General features: G+C 40.6%; 1 protein-coding gene and 1 long non-coding RNA gene across 2 annotated transcripts in view; one reads left to right on the top strand and one right to left on the bottom strand.

Moving 5' to 3' along the window:
- Positions 1 to 1871: 1871 nt before the first annotated feature.
- On the top strand, positions 1872 to 3267 carry LOC127358661 (uncharacterized). The gene is made up of 2 exons (XR_007882495.1): positions 1872 to 2306; positions 2610 to 3267. It is a non-coding gene; the product is annotated as an uncharacterized LOC127358661 (long non-coding RNA).
- Positions 3268 to 4550: 1283 nt separating this feature from the next.
- Positions 4551 to 19630, bottom strand: part of LOC127358633 (protein phosphatase 1H-like) — a 25893-nt gene continuing 10813 nt past the window's right edge. The window contains exons 4-10 of the mRNA XM_051391883.1: positions 17918 to 18030; positions 17592 to 17676; positions 16237 to 16355; positions 12812 to 12875; positions 11682 to 11789; positions 9726 to 9877; positions 4551 to 9300 (exon numbers count right to left, since the gene is read on the bottom strand). Coding sequence (XP_051247843.1) covers positions 9153 to 9300; positions 9726 to 9877; positions 11682 to 11789; positions 12812 to 12875; positions 16237 to 16355; positions 17592 to 17676; positions 17918 to 18030 — 789 coding nt within the window. The 3' untranslated portion in view covers positions 4551 to 9152. The remainder of the gene's footprint in view (positions 9301 to 9725; positions 9878 to 11681; positions 11790 to 12811; positions 12876 to 16236; positions 16356 to 17591; positions 17677 to 17917; positions 18031 to 19630) is intronic.

Genomic DNA, 19630 nt, shown 5'->3' with positions numbered 1-19630 from the left:
GTAAGCATTTAATAATAAACAGACAATATATTTAAAACCTTGGCAAGACCTGAGATGAGGGAGGGAGGGAGGGAGGGAGAGGAAGGGGAAGGGGTGGGCGGGGGGGCGTGGCGTGGCTCGAGTCCACACATACACACTAGTTTGCAAAGTCTTGCCTGTGCTCTTGTCAGGGAGGGAATATTTTTAAAAAAAGGATGGTTCTGTTGTTTTGGGACTTTTTTTGTAAAAATAATCCAGACATCCTTGCATGACGACATAATGGGGGTTTCCAGGTTTGGCTGCACTTGAGTTCACTTGGGTTTACATTTGAAATGTGCATGTGTATTTATACACAATCTTCAATAAAGTTGTGTAAAGCTTCCTGTGAATCATGCTCTGGTTTTCTTCACTGTGCACTGCAGTGCTTCTGTGTGTGTGTGTGTGTGTGTGTGTGTGTGTGTGTGTGTGTGTGTGTGTGTGTGTGTGTGTGTGTGTGTGTGTTATTTTCTTGCCAGACTCCCAACACAGTCCCTGGTGTGTGTGTGTGTGTTTTTGTTTTTTAAAAAAATAAATAATAGAGGCACACTTGTTAGTTCTTTCCTCAACTGGTGACCATAATCAGAGTTAAAGCAGAATACCATCAGGTTTTATTTTAGGTGGAAAGGTAACGATGCTTTTAACGCTCAACCCGGCGTCCAGTTCCTTTTATTCATCCCCATCTAGAGCCCCGTACACACCTGGACCACAGCGGTAAGGGAGAATCCTCGCAGTAGCTCACAGAGACGTACAGTTTGCATTAAATGTTAGTGTGTGCCGCGGCTGCAGGCTGGTGTGTGAGGAGGAACACGGTGTTCTCTCCGGGTTCTGACTGGGTTCTCTGGCCGCTCACAGCTGGGAGGATCCCCCCGTGCAGAGGCTCATCCAACCGACCAATGGGAAGAAGGCGGAGGAGGCTCGACTGTGTGCAGAACAGTGGATCACTCTCCGGGAGAAAACAGAAACCAGCGTACTGTCAGAAAATACAATCCATATATTTAACATTATTACAGACAAGTAAGTATTCAGATACTTAAGTTAAAGTACGTGTTACCATCAAAATATACTTGTAGTACCAACTGTAAAATGACTCATTGTGCAGAATGGCCCGTTTCAGATTCATATATATTATATTACTGAATTATATTTATTGATGCATCACTTTGATGTTGCAGCTGCTAAAGGTGGAACTAATTTGAAATACTTTATGAATTTACCTCCAGGATTTATCTTAAAGCTGCAGTAGGTACCTTTTATGAAAATAAACTTTTTGTCATATTTCCTGAAACTTCCACTATATCCTGACAGAACCACATGAGACAGATAATCTGTGAAAATGGCGTTTGTAAGAATCCACCGGGCTTGAACGAAAACAACCAATCAGAGACGCTTTGGGTTGGAGGCTTGAAGATAGTTGATTTTTTAGTCTGATTCCCAGAACCCAGAGTGGTTCAACCTGGGAATGACACTCCACAATCAGCCATCTTACTTGGCTCTTGGCTCTGTTTTCTCATTATTTTTTTTCATATTTCAATTAGGCACACATTACACCTTTTGTCATCCCATCCATTGTTCCAGTAAAGTATCAGTGCTCTGGTGATAAAAACAAGGAATAAAAAATACAATAACTTGATTATTGCTGTCAAAAGTCCTATCATATCGAGCATCCATTTCTATCACCTGTTTTTCTCATGAGAATTTACATTATATGAAGATTTGATTACCTGGCAGCTGATGTCTGCAGAGTCTGACACGACCTCATAAAGACCTCCCTGTAAAGAAATGAAGGCGCTCTTTTGCGCGCAACCAGCTGATGGCGCACTCGTTGCAGTTCCTCTCTCTCCTCCCTGTGTTCGGAAAACCCGTCAGAGTGGCACCTCCGTTTTTTTCTCTTATCTCCGGTCGTGCCTACACCCGTCCTGACGTTCCCCGCGAATTTTATCCACGCCGCTCCGCCAAATCCACTCATTTTCCACACCTACCTGACATGCGGCATTTGCGGGGAGAAAGGGGCAGAGAAAAAACACGCATCGCTCCGCTGTGGATTTGTAAACGTTATTGTGCTTTGGATCGAGCGGGTTTGATGCCGGGACAACTTTCCCCCTCACGACGCAGAGACAGAAACAGACAACAATAGATTATAAAACAGTCTGCTGCAGTTCGGCTGCAAGGTCGATGTGGATTTTTTTTTTTTTTTTTTGCATTTTTTTTTTTAGCATTTTTCTCCCATCCAACAAAATCCCTAAAATATTAATATAGAATCACAGCTGTGAGTTTATTGTGACTTTTTGGTAAGTCTGCCGCTTATCTCATGTGCTTCATTACGCAAACAAAGGGCTATTATAATCTGCACAATACTAAAAATGTCATGTTAGTTAAAACTAGTTAATATTGTGGTAAGTTTATGGTGATTCTTTCACACGCGTAATTTTATGTTTTGTGTGGTGTCCGGGGACTACAGCATTGCCGATGGCCGAACTGCACGGCTCATAAATTGTTTTATTGGTTCATTCGCTCAGTCATGTTATGCGGACTGCATTATAATGTCATTATTTAAAAAATACTAATACCACAGTCTTTTTTTCCGTGGTCAGACATGGTGATGAATGTCTCCTATGCCACTCACGAAATTGACGGAGAGCACGGCCGTCCCTACCTGCCATATATCATTTTCACTGAGGTCATCTGAGGAGAGCAGCGGGTGCAGGAAATATGGGAAAGGTACAGGAGGTGTGTTTTTTTTTTTTTCCTCCTTTTTCTTTGGGTGGGGTTTTTGTCTCGCTTTATTGCGGCCACGTTTTTGCGCGCACGCCATTTTTTCCGTGCGCTTTTACGCACAGCGACACAGACTGAACGGCGATTGGGACTCAAAGTGGAGCGAAGCGATCCTGAAGGGGACAAAAGAAAAAGGCAGAAGAGCACCGGGGGGGCCAAGCGCTGGCTGAGGTAGTAGTTTGTGCTGTTGGTCGGGTTGACATATTACCCATTGTGGAGATGACTGCGCAATCTACTGCCTTGCCGGCGCTGGTGACTTGCGACAGAGGAATCAAACCGGATCAACATTCATGACTGAACTCACTTGACTGTTTGTAAACAGAATAACCCGAATGGGAGCGAACATGCCTTCATAATAACCAAGTCTCCTGTAAAACTACCGTGCGTAAATTGAATTGAAATTGATGGAACTGTCACACATATGTTAAAATGTCTCTGGTTGTAGATACATTTGTGAATAAAGTGATTTTAATGGTATATATCACGTGGCTTTGTGTTGCTTCAACTCTCCAACTCTTTTTTTGATTTTTTTCAAACCTTTCTCAAGAGATAGATAGATAGATAGATAGATAGATAGATAGATAGATAGTCTTGTTGTTGAATTAAGACCTGATAATGGGATTTAATGCACTGGAATTAACCTTCGGCCCTGTATAACAATTGGTGGAACTCAGGACAAATTTAGGGAGTGTACGAAAATTATTTGGGGGGAGGGGCTATGTATTTGTTTAGTTTTTTTTTTACCTGAAATCTAATTGAAAGTTACTGCAACCTAACAGAAAAATAAATCAAAAAACTAAAAGTGTCCAATAAAATTGAGTGACTACAACAAAATCGGCTGGAATATTCTGTAAAAAGGACCTTTTTATTTTGTGACGCGCATCATAATTTTTCCCACAGCTATTGTGTGGCTATGAAAAAAATATTTTATTAACTACTCGGGTCTAAATTGGTGTCCATCATCTTAAACTCTTTGTGCACTTTTCGTCTTTAATGGAAAACTAACTACCAATCAATAGTTTTATTACTATGAGATCATTTAGGGGAGCTAATTAATACAACTGGTGATGGTGTTTTTAAGCGTAAAACATAAGCCCCCCTCCCTACCTCAGTCATTTTTGTACAGCCCCTTGGAATGTACGTGGTTTTGGGTCAAGGCAGAAAAGTTATCAACCTCCAGCTGGCCTTACTAGTAAATAAACCTACTGATTTAAACTGTACCAGTTACTACTAGTGCCAATTAAAGTAACGGGACAATCGTGTGTTTCTCATTGCATTTCCTCCGTGATTGATGTAGATACAACACAGGAAATCAATTTGTGATAATGGCTTTTACCCAGGTCAACCTCATCATCATTAAGCTCTGTGTCAGTGTTATTGTGCACATTCAGTGAGCCCACAGTACTGTATGAATCGACCCTGTCCAGCGTGTGTCCAAGTGTTTGTGATTCAGTGAGCACTCTGTAGTTCCTTTAATGAATCCCTCTGCTGTCTGCTCTCAAAGTCTAACTAGTCTTTTGGAGGCCAGTTGACCCTGTTTGTTAGGTTTCGCCTTCCCACAAGAAGAACCCAGGGAATAGACACAGCAACAATATTGATTAGCGTTCTGCGCTTCTCCTCTTTTGTTTCTTGCTCCTTCAAATTGATTTGGTCTGGCAACTGATTTGGAGCAGATAGATTCTAGGAACTGTTTGGGCGGTTGAATATTGAGCTTACGTTTACTTGACATTAAATTCTTCCCATTAATGACACGAAACACATTTTTTACATTGATCTTTAACATTTATTTTTTTTGTCATTTCTGGAAAAGAAACACTGAAGGTAAACATAGTTTTTCCCCAAAGTCAGAGTTGCACAAGGAAACATTAAAAATATTTCTTTTTGACTTCATAAGTTATCTTTTTGTTATACAAAATGTACATTTCACATTCACAAATGAAGAGGTTGAGGGTAGCACAATGGTCACTTAAAAACGGTTCCCCACTGGGTTTCAAACTTCCTCTTTGCTACAGAAAAAAACCTCCCAGTTCATTTCATTTTCCCATAACAAACGTTATAGCCTAAAGGCAGAAAAACAACAGGAGTGCCTACTTTCATAATACAGCAACTTCAAAAATGGAAACCTACAGTCGGGCCGAAGGCCGAAGTATACTTTCAAGCCTAAGAGGTTCCCGAAACACAACAATCCACTCCCATGTAATCACAAATGTAGTGGAACTAATAAACCACCTTGGAGGACTCCCTGCCTTTAGAAAATCACTCTTAAAAGCTTGACAACTTTAACTACACATGATAATTGAACCTGAGTTGATGTGCAGCAGTTGGGTGGCACAGTAGGATGACAAAAATAAATCATTCTTTGACATTCATCTATGAGAAAAAGGCTTAATGACAGGTATAGGGATGAACATTCAACACATTCTGATGCCCCATTCACGCGTTGTCTTGACATGTTCACAGCTCAAAACATTCGCTCTCTCTGTCGGGTGAAGCCTGGTTTCTCTGTTGAACTGGGACATGCTAAGACAATGGTTGGGTGGCAGCAGAGTAAACAAAGTAAAATAAAATAAAACAGACATTCAATAAATTAAATATAGAACAAGTTTTTAAAGACTTGGTAACAAGGTCAAATAGCTTATTTGATGGAAAAACAGATGCAACAGGTACAATAGTAAATAACAATGACATGTATTACAGTACATCATTTTTAAATTAAATGTTTCTTTCATGGAATGTACAGGAGGAAAAATGCACCATATGAACTTCAGGCAAATGTAAATGACTGCTGCATGGAGGAATGTAGATAACTGTCAACTGCACAAAAACTAAGATGAAAAATAGCCCATGCAACACAATGGCATGTGACGTAAAGTAAAAGTTAAGCATTTTGGGATTTACGCATTCTTTTGTACTGGCAGTGAGTTAGATCGAAACTTCTGTAATGCCTGTACGTTAAATATGAAGCTACACACGGTAAGCTTACCATAAAGACTGGAAACAGGGAGGCTAGCCTGGTTCGGTGCAACAATTACAAAATCCGCCTACCAGCACCAACAGCTCACAACTGAAAGGTAATAACTTTTAACAAGAACTAACAATTTGCTGTTTTACAGGGGGTTATGTGCCAGTTACGTCCCTACAAGTTCATTATTGAGCCTTAGACGTGCTAGTAGTTGGATTTTGTTACCGTCTGACTGAGCCAGAGCCCACCTCTTGTCTTCATGCTAAGCTAAGCTAACTACTAGCTGTACCTTCACATTTACCATAAAAGATATGAGTGGTATAAATCTTCTCATATATTTCTCCACCAGAATGCAACTAAGTTAATACAGTCCCAAAATGTCAAACTTTTCCTCTAACAGTGGCTTCCTCATCCTGGCACTGCACCATTTCCACATGAATTTCTTGGATTCAGTTAATCGCCTGTATGCCCTGTTTTATAAAATGAAGAGACATATTCTCACCTTACAGTCAAGCCTAAAGTAAACCAGTGCTACTCCAAAACTCGACATATCCACTATTAAGGTAAAAAAAAAAACAACCCTAAGCTATCACTGTTTATTTGTCATACAAGGACTTAACCATTAAACATGCAGTTTTCATTTTATGCTGTCAATTGTTTTTTTGTTTTTTTTTCTTCTCTGCTCGGAACTAAACTTTTTTCTTTGAAATAAACTTTTATAGTTATCCTCTAAGTTTCACCTTCCCCCAGACTACTTCTCATTTCTGCATCTTAACCCAAGGTGGCTGGCTGAGGAGTGTAGCCTGTGTGAATGCAGAATAATAATGTAGGGAAGTGGTGAAAAAAATACACATGCACATCAGTCTCGGAGGCTGTGACAGTTTTCAGACGACCCTTCACGGTCACTTTTCTTTCTGAAGTCCACTCAACAAGATGAAAAAAGTGCAAAAAACCTATGATTTGGTTTTGTCTCTGTCCATGAGCATCCCTTTCGTCCATCCCGCCGTTCCCTTCCTTCACAACAAATCGCACCCTCAGCTCTTACGCTAAATGTCGGGGATGCTAATAACCCTCAAAAAAAAAAAAAAAAAACAACCTAATAAATATATGCATGGTATCTGCACATTTACAAACAAAATGACATTGTCACTAACTTTTGATACATTACAGAAATACAAATTCAGTCCATATAAAAACAAACAGCAGTGTAAACCATTGCACCGTTGCTCATATTCCCAGGCCTTAAATATGTCACTGCATGCACTGACACACAGTCAATCACACATCGTTACTCCCAAACGTGTCCCTCTGAAGACAAACGTGATCTGTATCAAGCGACTAAAGCTTCTGAAACATGCCTAACATGTTAAAGCAAAAGAAAGCTTTCGGTTTCTCTGTGAAACTTCTGTTCACCATGACTTTGATTGTTTTTCATGCTCACGATTATGAATTTAACTCAATCCTCCCTGCTGCAGGGAATATTGGCCTCTTCATCATTCCATATATCACGGCTCCTTGGTTAATGATGTGGGTCAGCCTAAAGTGCGAGTACACTGATGTACGAGTCGTCAAATCTAGCATTTAGCTACATGTAAAAAGGGTTTCTTGAAAACTCAATTTTCACAAATTCCACGTTTTCAAATGTTCGGTTCAGCTTGTGTAACTGATGTCACGTTCATATCTGTACATTAAACAGGAAGCTACCGCCTAGAAACTGTTAGCTTACAGTAAGTTAGCTTAGAAGTTACTGCTTTAACCAACTGTCTTAGCAAACAATGGGGACAAAAGACATACATGCTAATTATTGAGCTTTAGAGGGGCTAATAGACAGATTTTGTTACCTTTGGAAACTCCTAGTTTCCCAATTTTGTCTTTATAAGCTAAGCTAACTGGATGCCATCTATAGCTTCATTTATATTGTACATGTTATTTTGGTGATTTTTATGGTGTGCCCCCCCCCCATTTCCTTTTTTTAAAAAAAACAAACAGATATAAGGTAACGTTTAATTCGAGTTAAGAGAGCTTTTTTTTAAAAATTATTTAGACAAAGCCAAGCTAGCTATTTCTCCCCCTGCTTCCAGTCTTAAGCTAAGCTAAGCTAACTGTCCCCTGGCTATAGCGTCATATTTAATGCACAGATATGAGAGTGGTATTGATCTTCTTAGCTCTCAGCAAAAAGCAAAGAAGTGCATTTCCCTAAATGTTGAACCATGGCTGTTTCATAAAGACTCATGTCAAAATGTGAAATATCCATCCAAGTTAAAAACACCGTAACCATGACTGCTAATCACTTAACACAAACTCACTGATGACCAGCAGATTGATCGATTGGCGTTTTTTTGGGGGTTTTTTTTGGATTGATCTGGTTGAGTTTTTTTGGACATTTTGATTGATTTTTGAGAATTGTAAGACTCTTTAAGATTTCATACAGGCTCACAAGTTTTTACAGTAAAACTGATTCCTGATCTGCCTTGCTTCTATGAGGTGGTTAACTTCCTAGTCTCTTTCCTTTTGCGTCCACGTTGGTCAGTTGTGCACTTTTACAGAAAAACGCCTACATCCTAAAACAGAGATCAACCCCCCCCCCCACCCTCTCCCAACTTGTCATGTGACAAGTTTTCAGGGTTTCGGGGGTCCTACCAGTCAAAATCTCATTGCTGCCATCAGTCTGTGATCTAAAATGCAATCTGGACGCAGTTCTTCAGCAAGTGACTCTTTCAAAGCCACACTGTGGCAAAACAGAAAACTAAGCTGACCTGTCAGCTCGGTCCATGGTCACAAGACGAAGGAGGTATTTTTTTTTTACAAACAAGTTAACTGTACAGTACAGGAGAAGACTGAAATAGAAGGAATTGGATCCAAGTATTGTACAGCACTGTAAGAGAGGTAAGAAGGACAGAAAGAAGAGGGTCTTTTCTTCACTTTGGAAGAGACTTTCGCCTATTTCAGCTTTCACATCTCTGGAGAAGTTCAGGGGCAGTCAACCTCTATGGAACTGCTTTCACTAACAACGTTGATCCATCACTTTTATCTACTTTATACAGGCCAAATTATTTCTTGACAGCTTTGACTTTTGGCAAATTAAATTACCATGTGTCTAAATTTTCATGTTGGAGGTTTTATGACTTTTGAGGCTTTAGAAAATGAAGCAGTGCTGACTGTAGTTCCCCTGAGCAGCCAAAGTTGGTGGCTGACCAATTATGAACTCCTATAGAGATATGAAACACCAACATAAATATCCAATTATGAGTATATCCTTGGTCTAAGGAAGAAAAGAAATGTGCAAACGGCATTAAGGAAACTGAAAAGGGATTCTGAGTCCAGGACTAATCAGTCCTGTTGGTTTAAGAGCCTACACGCCCTTCAGGTCCTTGAACCGCAGCGTCTCTGTCGGGGCTCCTCAGGGCTGACGGTTGCCATACATGAGCGGTATGATGAAGACCGAGATGTCGTCTCCGGAGCCCAGACGCTCATTGGTGATCCTCCAGCCTCGGTCCCTCAGCACGCCACGTGCTCGCATAACCAGGTCTTGTGCTGCCATTGTGTACCTGGACAACAGAGGAAACAACAACAGAGCTGCAGTATGTAGGACCCTTACTGTGAACTGTGAGTTATTTCTATGCTGCGTGAATCAAAAGGTCACCTATTTACTGCGGTTAATCCATATTTTGTCATTATACTGTGCCACTATGCCAAAATGAGGACTTTAAGACGAAACAACATTGGTACAAAGTGTGAAAATGTTAAGAAAAGCTGGTTTGTGGCCAAGGTCATAATTTTTCCTTGAAAGCGAAACAATGGCTTTTAAATAAAACATGCAACACAGAGGCATAATTTACAGCAACAACAGTTTAACATTCAGGTGTAAAATACTGGACAAAGACTGGACTGGAAGCACTGGCCTTCAGATTGACAAAACGAAAGCAACAAACCTTTCATGAAAGAGAGAGAAAAAGGAAGAAAGCAAGCAGACCTGTGCAGGTCATCAGGGTCACAGTTGGCTAGGAATGTGGTCACGGCTTCGGCTACTTCCTGGTTAGAGAGGACGTCCCAGAGGCCGTCGGTTCCCATTACCAGCACATCATCAGCCCCGTGCTCATACTGTGTCAGGTTATATACCTTAACCTAAAACACAAAACATGTAGTATTTTGGTTTTTTACTCTACTTTTATACATGCAGCAAAAAAAAAAGAAGAAGTGAAACCAAAATAATTTTAACAATGACAGCTAGAGTGGCAGCATCGAACGGTTGGTGATTGTCAGCCCAGAAACCGGAACAATCACACTAAATTATAAAGTTTTACCAAAGTGAAAGATTTTTTTTTCAGGGGCTGGCAAGATCAAGTACACTCAACGAAAGTAGCACAAGTTTCTCAGCCATACTGAAATCTATCCTGACAAATCTACAACTTAATGAATTCAGTGCAGTCTTCATTCACTGAGAGCATCTCGACAAACCCACTTGAGACACTTTGGTGAGAGGTGAGAGTCGTGTTTGTGAGAAAGAAACACAGACAGAGATACTGAGTGCTGAGAGGAGCTATTCCATGTGAACCTGGTATGAACCCGGGTACTAATGAATTAAAGATCAAGCAGAGAGCTGTGGAAGGAAAAATGCAAAACTCTGTAAGACAAACTACATCAGGAGATGAAAGCGCTTTGAAACCGGTGCCAGACAGTCAGACAGGTGAGCTCGAGTTCTCCTGCAGCAGAGGACCCCGCTCAGACAGAGATGCACCAAAATGCTACCTTCAGTGACTGTAGTGCAGACACGACAGGCAGCAGGGTAAGGCATGTGACAGAGTTATCCTTTCGCCCATGAGATAAAACAAGTTAAAGGGATGGAGCTGGCAAGAAGAACTGGAATGAATAGAGGAAAGAAGAAGAAACGCCTGCCACACCGGATTATGACCGTTTAAAATGTGTTATGTAACTGCACCAACTGCAGGAAGCAACCCCCAGTCTGAGGGTAAATGGGTTTAAGGAGATAGATGCACACATGTCAGCCACACAATTCCTTCTGTATGTCAAGTTCGTTATGTTAAGTTACAGAAACTGAAATCACATTTTTTTGTACTTTCCTGTGCTGCCAAAGTCAATAACCTGCTGGGATAACAGGACATTTGTAATTATGTATAATAAAACGAGGTGCTCATGAGGACATGCCAGTTTTGTTTTAGAGGCATGGTTCCTTTTTTAACTAGCTGAATCCTAAATGACCCACAAACAAAACAGGACAAGAGGATAGAGAAAAGGAGGATTGGCTCCTCCACGGCGAACCTCAGCCAAAATAATTACATTTCCGGAATTAATTTGTAATATGCATGTGTAAAAATATTACATTTAAAATCTTAAAGGCGGGGTCAGTCATTTTGGAAAAAGACAGCTGATCATTCCTCAGTCTCATTCCCAGGTTGTCAATACCGGTCCTTTGGCAACCTAAAGCATCTCACCGATATTTCCAGAGACTCTGGAAATGTGCATCTTCCTCGTTAGCTCGGTAGTTTAACACCCGGGCGTAAAGGGAGCTTAGCATAAAGTTATCCAGCAGCAGGCAGGCAGCGGGTCAATAACGGGTCACTAACGGCTATCCTTTTCCCATAATGTCATATCTGGCAGGGTTCCATAATAAAAGTACGCACCGGTGCAATGATTAAATTAAACTTAGCATATAGCCTCTATGGGTAAATATACATAATGAAAACAAACCACAAAATGTAACACCTCTGAAAATCGCACTTTCTAAGGGCCTTAATTGTCGCCAACTTCATCGAAAGAAGTTCTCCATCTAAATGAATACAAAACTAGGGGGGCGCCTTCTTGGTTTCTGATTTTTCTAAAGTCATTTAAAGAGCAGATATTCATGTTGTAGCAGGACAAAAAAAAATGCTATTTAATTTAAATTTTTATTTGCCATGCTGGCTCTTACCTCGGGGCAACAGGACAGGAACGGTTTGATGTAGATGTTGGAGTCGTGAACCTTGAGGTCATGGTCACCGAGCCCACGGGTAACACCAATGGTGGCCAACACCCGTGCCTGTAAAACATTAGGGCTGCTTTAGTCTGGGTTTCTCACACATTTACAGAATTTGTCAGTTAGCTAATAGTGAACATATGGATGTACACATAGTCCCATATTGACTGACAGTAACCACATTGGCAGTGTTTCATTCTGTTACCTCCCGGTCAGAATTTACAACACAAGTGGGCGGTGGAGCTGGTAATTGCTCAGGGTACAGTTGCAATGTAGCTTTGCTTTTTATTTATGTGTGGTGCATTTAACAAGCAAACAGCACAACATGTGACACTGTTCAAAGGGGAGTAAAGTGTTGAAATGCTGAAACTCAATGCAATATTTAATTTATTTAAATGATCAAATTCTTTTTCAATATTCGTCCACTCTTTTATCCGTGTGTGCAAACTCTTCATGTCGTTTGTTCTTTGAATCCAACAGCTATTCATCAGACAACAATGGTGCTGTGTGGTCGTCAGACGCCGTTTTCCTCTCTGATGGAGACTCTCTTTATGTCTCTTTTTGCATCAAAACTGAATTGATTGAAAATATGAAACAAATGCGACTGAGAATCTGAAGCGGTTTGTGCAATTTATTTGGAGAAGTGTTTTCAGTTTTCTTCTTCTCATCTCTCCCCTGCTGTCCCGGTGGGGATTAACTTCACTTCTCAGAGAGATGACTGTCATCTCCCGAGTGCTGTGTGTCTGTCTGAATGTCCGTGAGTGTTAGATGTAGCTACTGGAGTGAAACAGATGGACCGTCTGCTCTCTCTTCTAGTGAGGGTGTACATTCACTCACACTCACACTCACACACACACACACACACACACACACACACACACACACACACACACACACACACACAGAGTGCGCTACTCGTACATCAGAGACCAAGTGTTCGCCCACTCTCTGGGTGGCTGGCAGGCATGTAGTGTGTGTGTCTGTGTGTGTATGTCAGATTGACAATGTGAGAGCGAGCGATTTTCTCTGCAGTTTTGCAATTCTATAGTAGACGTACAGGTCTTGGAGTCAACACACACTCTTACCTTTTTCCCTTCCCCGTATATTAGTGGAAACTTGAGATCTTCATCCTCAATGGTCTTGTATGCCCTGTGCGCGAGGAAAGAAAAAAAAAAAAAAGCAGACCGAGACAGTGAATTAATCTTTTCGTCCGTTGTGTCTGACACGTACATTCACATAAAAATAATATACACACATACACACGCTTTGAAAAGTGGAGTGAGAAGAGCAAAATGAGACCTCTGAGATCTTAATTATACTATTTTAAACCTTTCCACAGTCAGCAGCTTCTACAGCCTCTTCCTCAGGTGCATCATTACCCATCCAGATGCAACATAACCACCAGCTTCTGCCACCAGTCCTTGAGCAGGGCACCAGCTACTGTGCTAATGACATGCTGTAGCTGAGACTATCAGATCAAATAAAAACAGAAATATGCTTAACCACATCTGGGTCCTTTTATCTCTTATTTACAATCTCAACACCTGGAAGGGAAACTCATTATTAAAAATCTCATTGGCTGTACCACGATCATTAATTGACTGATTTGTACATTGAAATTGTACATTTAAATACTTATTAAAGCTGCACTTATCAATATTTTTATATTAGCAATGGATCAAGAAACTGTGTGTGATATGAAAAAATATCTGTGTGTAGATGCAGCGGCCGGTAGCTCCTTTAAACTTGCTACAATTGTGTAAATCTGTATCTCTGCTTTATTGCTGAAAACATCACTGAATGATGTCTGATTGGATTCGATTTTAAGCCAAAATCAAATCAAAAAGGCTCTGGAGGAGCAGAAGAAAGCCAAGATAGGAGCCATGCTGGGCCAGTTTAGTGAAAAAAAGTTGTACTCCAGCGATTTAGTATTGAATGTTCTTAAAGTTGGGGGACTTGCCGGTGTAAATTTTTAGAAAAGAATGGTCAAAATTGCTGCAGCAGACTTTTACTTCCAAGTATCGAGCAAGCTCCAAAAATTCACTCTCCATAATGCAACTTGATAGCATCGCTTTGTAAGACCCTCCTTGTCTCTTAAATAGCCACATCTTTAAATCTCTGCCCCTCAGTCTGTAATGCAGGTTTTCTGTTAAAAATGTCTGCATGCTCAAGCAGATATAACACTGATAATATGATTAGTCTCCAACGACTGTCTCCAACGTTCTATTTAACATCGAACTGTTTTGACAGGTTGAGTAAGTGAGGAGAGTCTCCCTTTAATGTCACTGGTTAACATTTAAGGTCTGACTTGTTTTTTTTTATTTGTTCTTGCTCAGGCCTATTTAATAAAACATATGTGGCCACTTCCATCCTTCTTGCAGGTCTTGATTCTGCGTCTCATAGCAAGAGTCTCTCTAGAGTGCAATAACAAGTGTTTTTGCTCCTGAAAAATTGAGCAAGTGAAAGTGAGCAAGCAAACACAAGCAACAACAAGAAATGAGTTCAGAAGAGCACAAATGGAAGCAGAAGATCTGAAAACACACTTAGAAATGGAGCTTTGATGTCAGACTGAAAGACTCCAAGGCTGACGCTGATGTACTTAAACTAGATAGATTAGACTTGGCGTCACCAGTCAGTGGAGAGTATAAACTTCAAACGGCTTCATATCTGACCAGGGTTTGCTCTGTCTGTCAGTCCGTGTCTCTCTCTGCTCATTTGTCTGTCTCAAAACCGAGACGTGTACTTTTCCTGACCCAAATGCAACACTCTCTTCCTGCCTGGCTTTTTTTCCCCCTTGTGCTGCAGAAACAGAGATTCAACTTCTTCATCCATCAGTCATCCTATCATCCCACAAGCCATTTTGAAGACATTACCTTGGGCTATGAGAAATTCTGATCAGCAGTTTGGCCCTTGAGGATCTCCATATGAATGCTGCCTTGCTCAAGGCAGCTCAGAAGTAAACAAGGCACAGTAGCCAAAAGCAGAGGCTTTTTCAAATCCCTCAAAATTATTCTCAGCTGCCTTGGTTTGTGACCCGGGCTAATCTTGAAGCTGAGGGAATCTGAGGTTTCTAAGGTAGCCCAGAATGAATAAAAACCAAAGACTAGCTCTAGATAGGGCCATTCACGTTTTTTGTGAGTTTCATGACCACTGTAGTTTCTTGTTTGTACAGTTTCAGAGTTTTTGTAAAAATAAAAATGTTTAATGCTGCAATAATCAATAATTCTACATTACCAATGGATCTGATGAAAAGGGGAATGTAAAAGGAGTTGATAGTGACAAACCCACAGGGAATTACCACTCAACTCTGCAGTTCCCCCTCAGCTCCAGCATTTCAGTGTCTTTAAGCTCACTGTTTTAGCTTAACAGCCCACAAATGTTATGTTTTGGTTCCCACGTACGTCGCTCATCAGTGTCATTTCAAGGTGCAACTTGAAATGACACTGATGAGCTAAAGAGTGAATACTCAACTTACATGCAACTCTAAATTCATGCTAAGCAGCCACTGCACATGTATAAGTAACTGTTGCTAACAAGTTTGCTAGATTAAATGGACTAAAAGGAGTTCTTAACTAGTTATGAAACAGTCCTAGTTAAATATTGATACCTGTATATGACCTACATAAACAACAAAGATTAACAGTGAGAAGATTGGCTATTTCTAAATAGCTCTTCTTAATGCCAGCCATTGGAAACACTACTGCTTTTGTCTGCAGGGTCTGCCACAATCAACAATACAAGTTCATTGTGGCTGCTTTAAGGTGATAATAAATGAATGCAACTTTAAATTTCTCAAAATAAGGTATCAAAAAAAGTACTGTACCCAAACTTAAGTATTACATCAGTGCCTGTGTTGAAAAAGTCAGCAAGTCCTTCAGAAATATGAACAAAAACTCCAAACTACTTTCTTGCGTAGATGTGAAGAGAAACAACAGCAGTCCATGCAGCGGCACATCCTGGCTGGCATATTTCTGCTCCTGAGGGGTGATCTTGTGGTGAAATATACATCACACACCACAATACACACAGTACTGTATGTGCCTCTGTGTGTCAGTGAGTGAGAGTGAGAGTGTCAGTAAAAGCACATCTCATTACTGGCTTCCACTGCAGCCACAGTCAAACAGCATGGTGCCTTGCTAACCCCCATAACACTGCATATACAGGACCATCTCTGCTGTATCATTATATCAGCTTAGGCTGCTCCCTCGTTAGCTCTCTGCTGCTCTCTTCAGCTCTTACTGTGTAGAAGAGTTCAAGTAAAGGAGGGAAAGGGAGGGAGAGAAGCAAGACATTCAGACTAATGAAATCTTTTTTTCAGATCAGTTTCATTTAAGGTGGATGCAACTGGAGAGGGCTGGAGTTTATAATCCTAGAACATTAGCAGGTTTCATTTCACAGGTACGGCAGGTCATTCGTCTCAGGCACGCATTTTGAGGAGGCAGGGGTCTTTGTATGCTCAGTAAAAATCGTGTGCAAATGAGAAAATGAAAAAACAGAGGGGGAGACTTACCATCCATTCATTGTGAAATCTCTGTAGAGCATCCTCTTGCCCACCTCCTTCCTCTGAACTCTCCGGGGAAATTCCAGGTGTGTGAACTCATTTCCTAACAGGTGAGGCTGCATAAAACCCTGGAGGACAGATGTGGTCTTCAAGTCAGTCAAGCAGCTCAAAGTGTGGCAGATTTTGAAATCAAATGAAAGTCATCTTCCATTGCTTTGTTTTTTTTTTTGCTCATTGTCACTCTCTATGAGCCTGACTAATACTGGAATGACGGGAATAAGTTACATTTTCTTCTTACATTAGTCAAGGTTGTGGTGACTGATGTGCAGACGAGGCTTTGATTAATGATTAAAGGGTGGAATTGAGGTCAATATAATCATCAGTACCAGACACCTGCTCAACACACACACACACACACACACACTGGGGAAGGCAGAGATTGAAATGTCTGTGTTGTGGACCGTTGTTGAGAGTTTATTAGGGGGAAAAAAATGAAAAAGAAGAAGAACATTTGTGAGAGCTCGGCCTGATGGATGTGAATTCCTTGCTTTTGCTTCAGGTTGGGAGCACCCTAAAGGATTTCAAGAAACTTAATATAAAGGCAGCAAGTAGAGACTGTTCCTTCCTTTGTTTTACATAACATAAAAAAACATATTATTATGTAGAATTGTACTGACCAGGACATTTAACGGTTGAAAAATCAACTTGTCATTACACTCTGGTGGACAAACAACATAATGGAGATTCCTAATTATTTACTAGCAGACATACAGTATCTGCCAATATCAATAGTTTTGTGAGAAGAATGTTGTCCATGCCAATGTTTTGGTCAGGCTCCACTTCTTTCTTAATATATGCTACTGTAAATAGATATCTGTACAGGCAATATATGCAGAAAGAGCATTCGGTAATGAGCTTTCCATGTGCAACTGTTCATCCAAACATCTTTGACACATTTATTCATGAAATCAAAAGGAAGCATAGAACTGCAGAGACATGAGTCACCGCTTACTGCCACTGACTATAAAAAGGTCAATCACAGCCAGCTATTCTCAGCTGACAAGCTTGTTGAGCTGTTGCACAGCTCTGTAGGAAACTGATGGACTTGAAATATCTTGCTGATTGTGTTGCTTGTTGTGTGAACACACAGTGAGAAGCTGTGGCCGACAACAAGCACCGTTTCTCTGGTCAACAAAATAAAGTGAGTTCCGGTACAAAGGGGGGGTTTCAGTTGCTAACTGTGTGTGTAGAGTGTGTAGATTTAGGTAGGCTAATATGGCTTTGTGTGACTTTATTACATATATTTGTCAATCTTCAGATTATGCTTTGGACTAAAGACTAGGTGTCGTGCAGAGTTTCCTTACCAGGAACTGTAGTCGCTGTCGTTCTGATTCTGGTGTGAACTCTGTCGACATGGGAATGATCTCATTGTTTCTAATAATGATAGCCCTGCAGACATACAAAAAGAAAAAAAGGAAAAGTAATGTACATGCAACCATATATTCAAAAGAACAAGCAGCTCTATTAGTTGACGCTCCAACTCATTCTGCCAAGACAAGTTCACATTGTCACAAACCGGCTAAGGGAATGTGACATGGCAAGAGATTTACTTTAAACATAATTTATTCTATTTCAACCCTACTGCTTTACAGACCCTTTCATTGAGTGAACAGAAGATAAGCACACACACCTGCTGTCACCTGCATTCCCAACGTATAGTTTTCCTAGCAGGTAAACCACAGTGAGGGCTGTACATCCTCCTGTGATGTTATAGACTTGCTTCTCCTTCTCAATCTGGGCATCCTGGGAAAGGGAGATATGGAGAGACGTTTTTTGTCAGTCTTTAATGAAACATCACTTAAGACAATAGGAAAACCACCCACATCCACCCACATGTGACAGTAAAAATTAAAAATGTCAAGCTAAAATCGACACCGCAAGCATCCCACACAGGCAGTCTGGGCCTTCTTCTATTCAATAACATAAATAACTTTGACTATATGGCTATATGGGAGAGATGGAGAAAAATAAGACTGAGAAAACATGATCAACTATTAAGAAGGACAGGCAATGTGTAGGCATCGTTGTAGAGTACTGATCAGTTTAACTTTAACCTCTTGTTGGCTGCATGGCTGCAAGAAGTTGTCTTGCATTAATAATGTAGATGGTGATATATGAGATGGTTTGTATCTTGACTTCACATGTTAAGGTTCATGAAGCTCTCTACTGATTGTACATCCTAACATTAAGTGCACATAGTTATGCTCAATTATGTATTTGTTACTTGAACTCCTTTCCTTTCTACTCCAAACCACCGAACAGGAACATAAGGGTGGGTCAATGTAGTAATGCATCTGTACATCTTTATGCCGATGATACTATTGTATATTGTTGTGCAAGCACTGTTGCCTTGGCATTTAAACATCTACAGTCTGCATTTGACACCAATCAGTTGCACTTGTTCCGTCTTAGACTAATGTTTAATGCAGACAAAACCAAGGCAATGTTGTTTTCTAACCACTACATTGTTTCGTACATTAACGCCCCAGCTCACTCTCTTTGTCTGTTGGACGCCGTCTATCATGGAGCACTGAGATTCATAACTGGTAGTAAACACCAGTGTACTCTGTATTCTTTAGTCAACTGGTGATCGTTCTGCACTGGTATAACTTAATTTAGAACTCCATCCTTGGACTGCTGCTCACTTTTTTATCCACTTGTCACATAAACAGTGCTGCCACAGCCTATGCTCCCAGGGCTTCATCACTCTCTCCATCCCCTCAGTCCGTACAGAATTTAGTAAAAAGGTTCTCTCCTACTCCGCTCCCTCAAACTGGAAGACACTGCAGCAGGAACAGAAGCTGTCCAGCATGAGACCCTAAGAGAATCTGACAAGAGACCCTCTGTAGGGAATTGCTCTTGTAAAATGTATTTAAGATCTGACAACCACTTTGGCACTTTTATGCTATGTATTATATTTTGTTTCTGTATTGGATGTTGTGTATGTCTCTAACTGTGCATTATATTGCTACTGTTCTGAGAGGAGCTTTCATAGTCTCTCTTTTCTAATCTGGGTACAGTTTGAGCAGTGCGGGCTGTTTTCCATTGCCATCTAGTGGTAATATCGCATAGACACATAGACGCATGTCTTCTCAAAGCAATTTCAAAGAAACATACAAGGGAAGGGAAATGCCAAGAAAACACACAACTGAACCATATATAAAAGAATTTTGATAAGATGTAGACTGCAGATCTCTGTAAGAAATAAAAAGTTTGGGATACATTTGGTAACATAAAAAAGTAAACTGCCCTGTGGCTGTTTTTTCAATAACAGACACAATTTTCAGCTAAATGCCTTTAATTAAAAAGAAAAATATTTGAGACATATTAAGTCAGATGCTGC

Source organism: Dicentrarchus labrax, unplaced genomic scaffold, assembly GCF_905237075.1.
Source record: "Dicentrarchus labrax unplaced genomic scaffold, dlabrax2021, whole genome shotgun sequence".
Lineage (NCBI taxonomy): Eukaryota > Metazoa > Chordata > Actinopteri > Moronidae > Dicentrarchus > Dicentrarchus labrax.
This window is presented reverse-complemented; position numbering and strand designations above follow the sequence as displayed.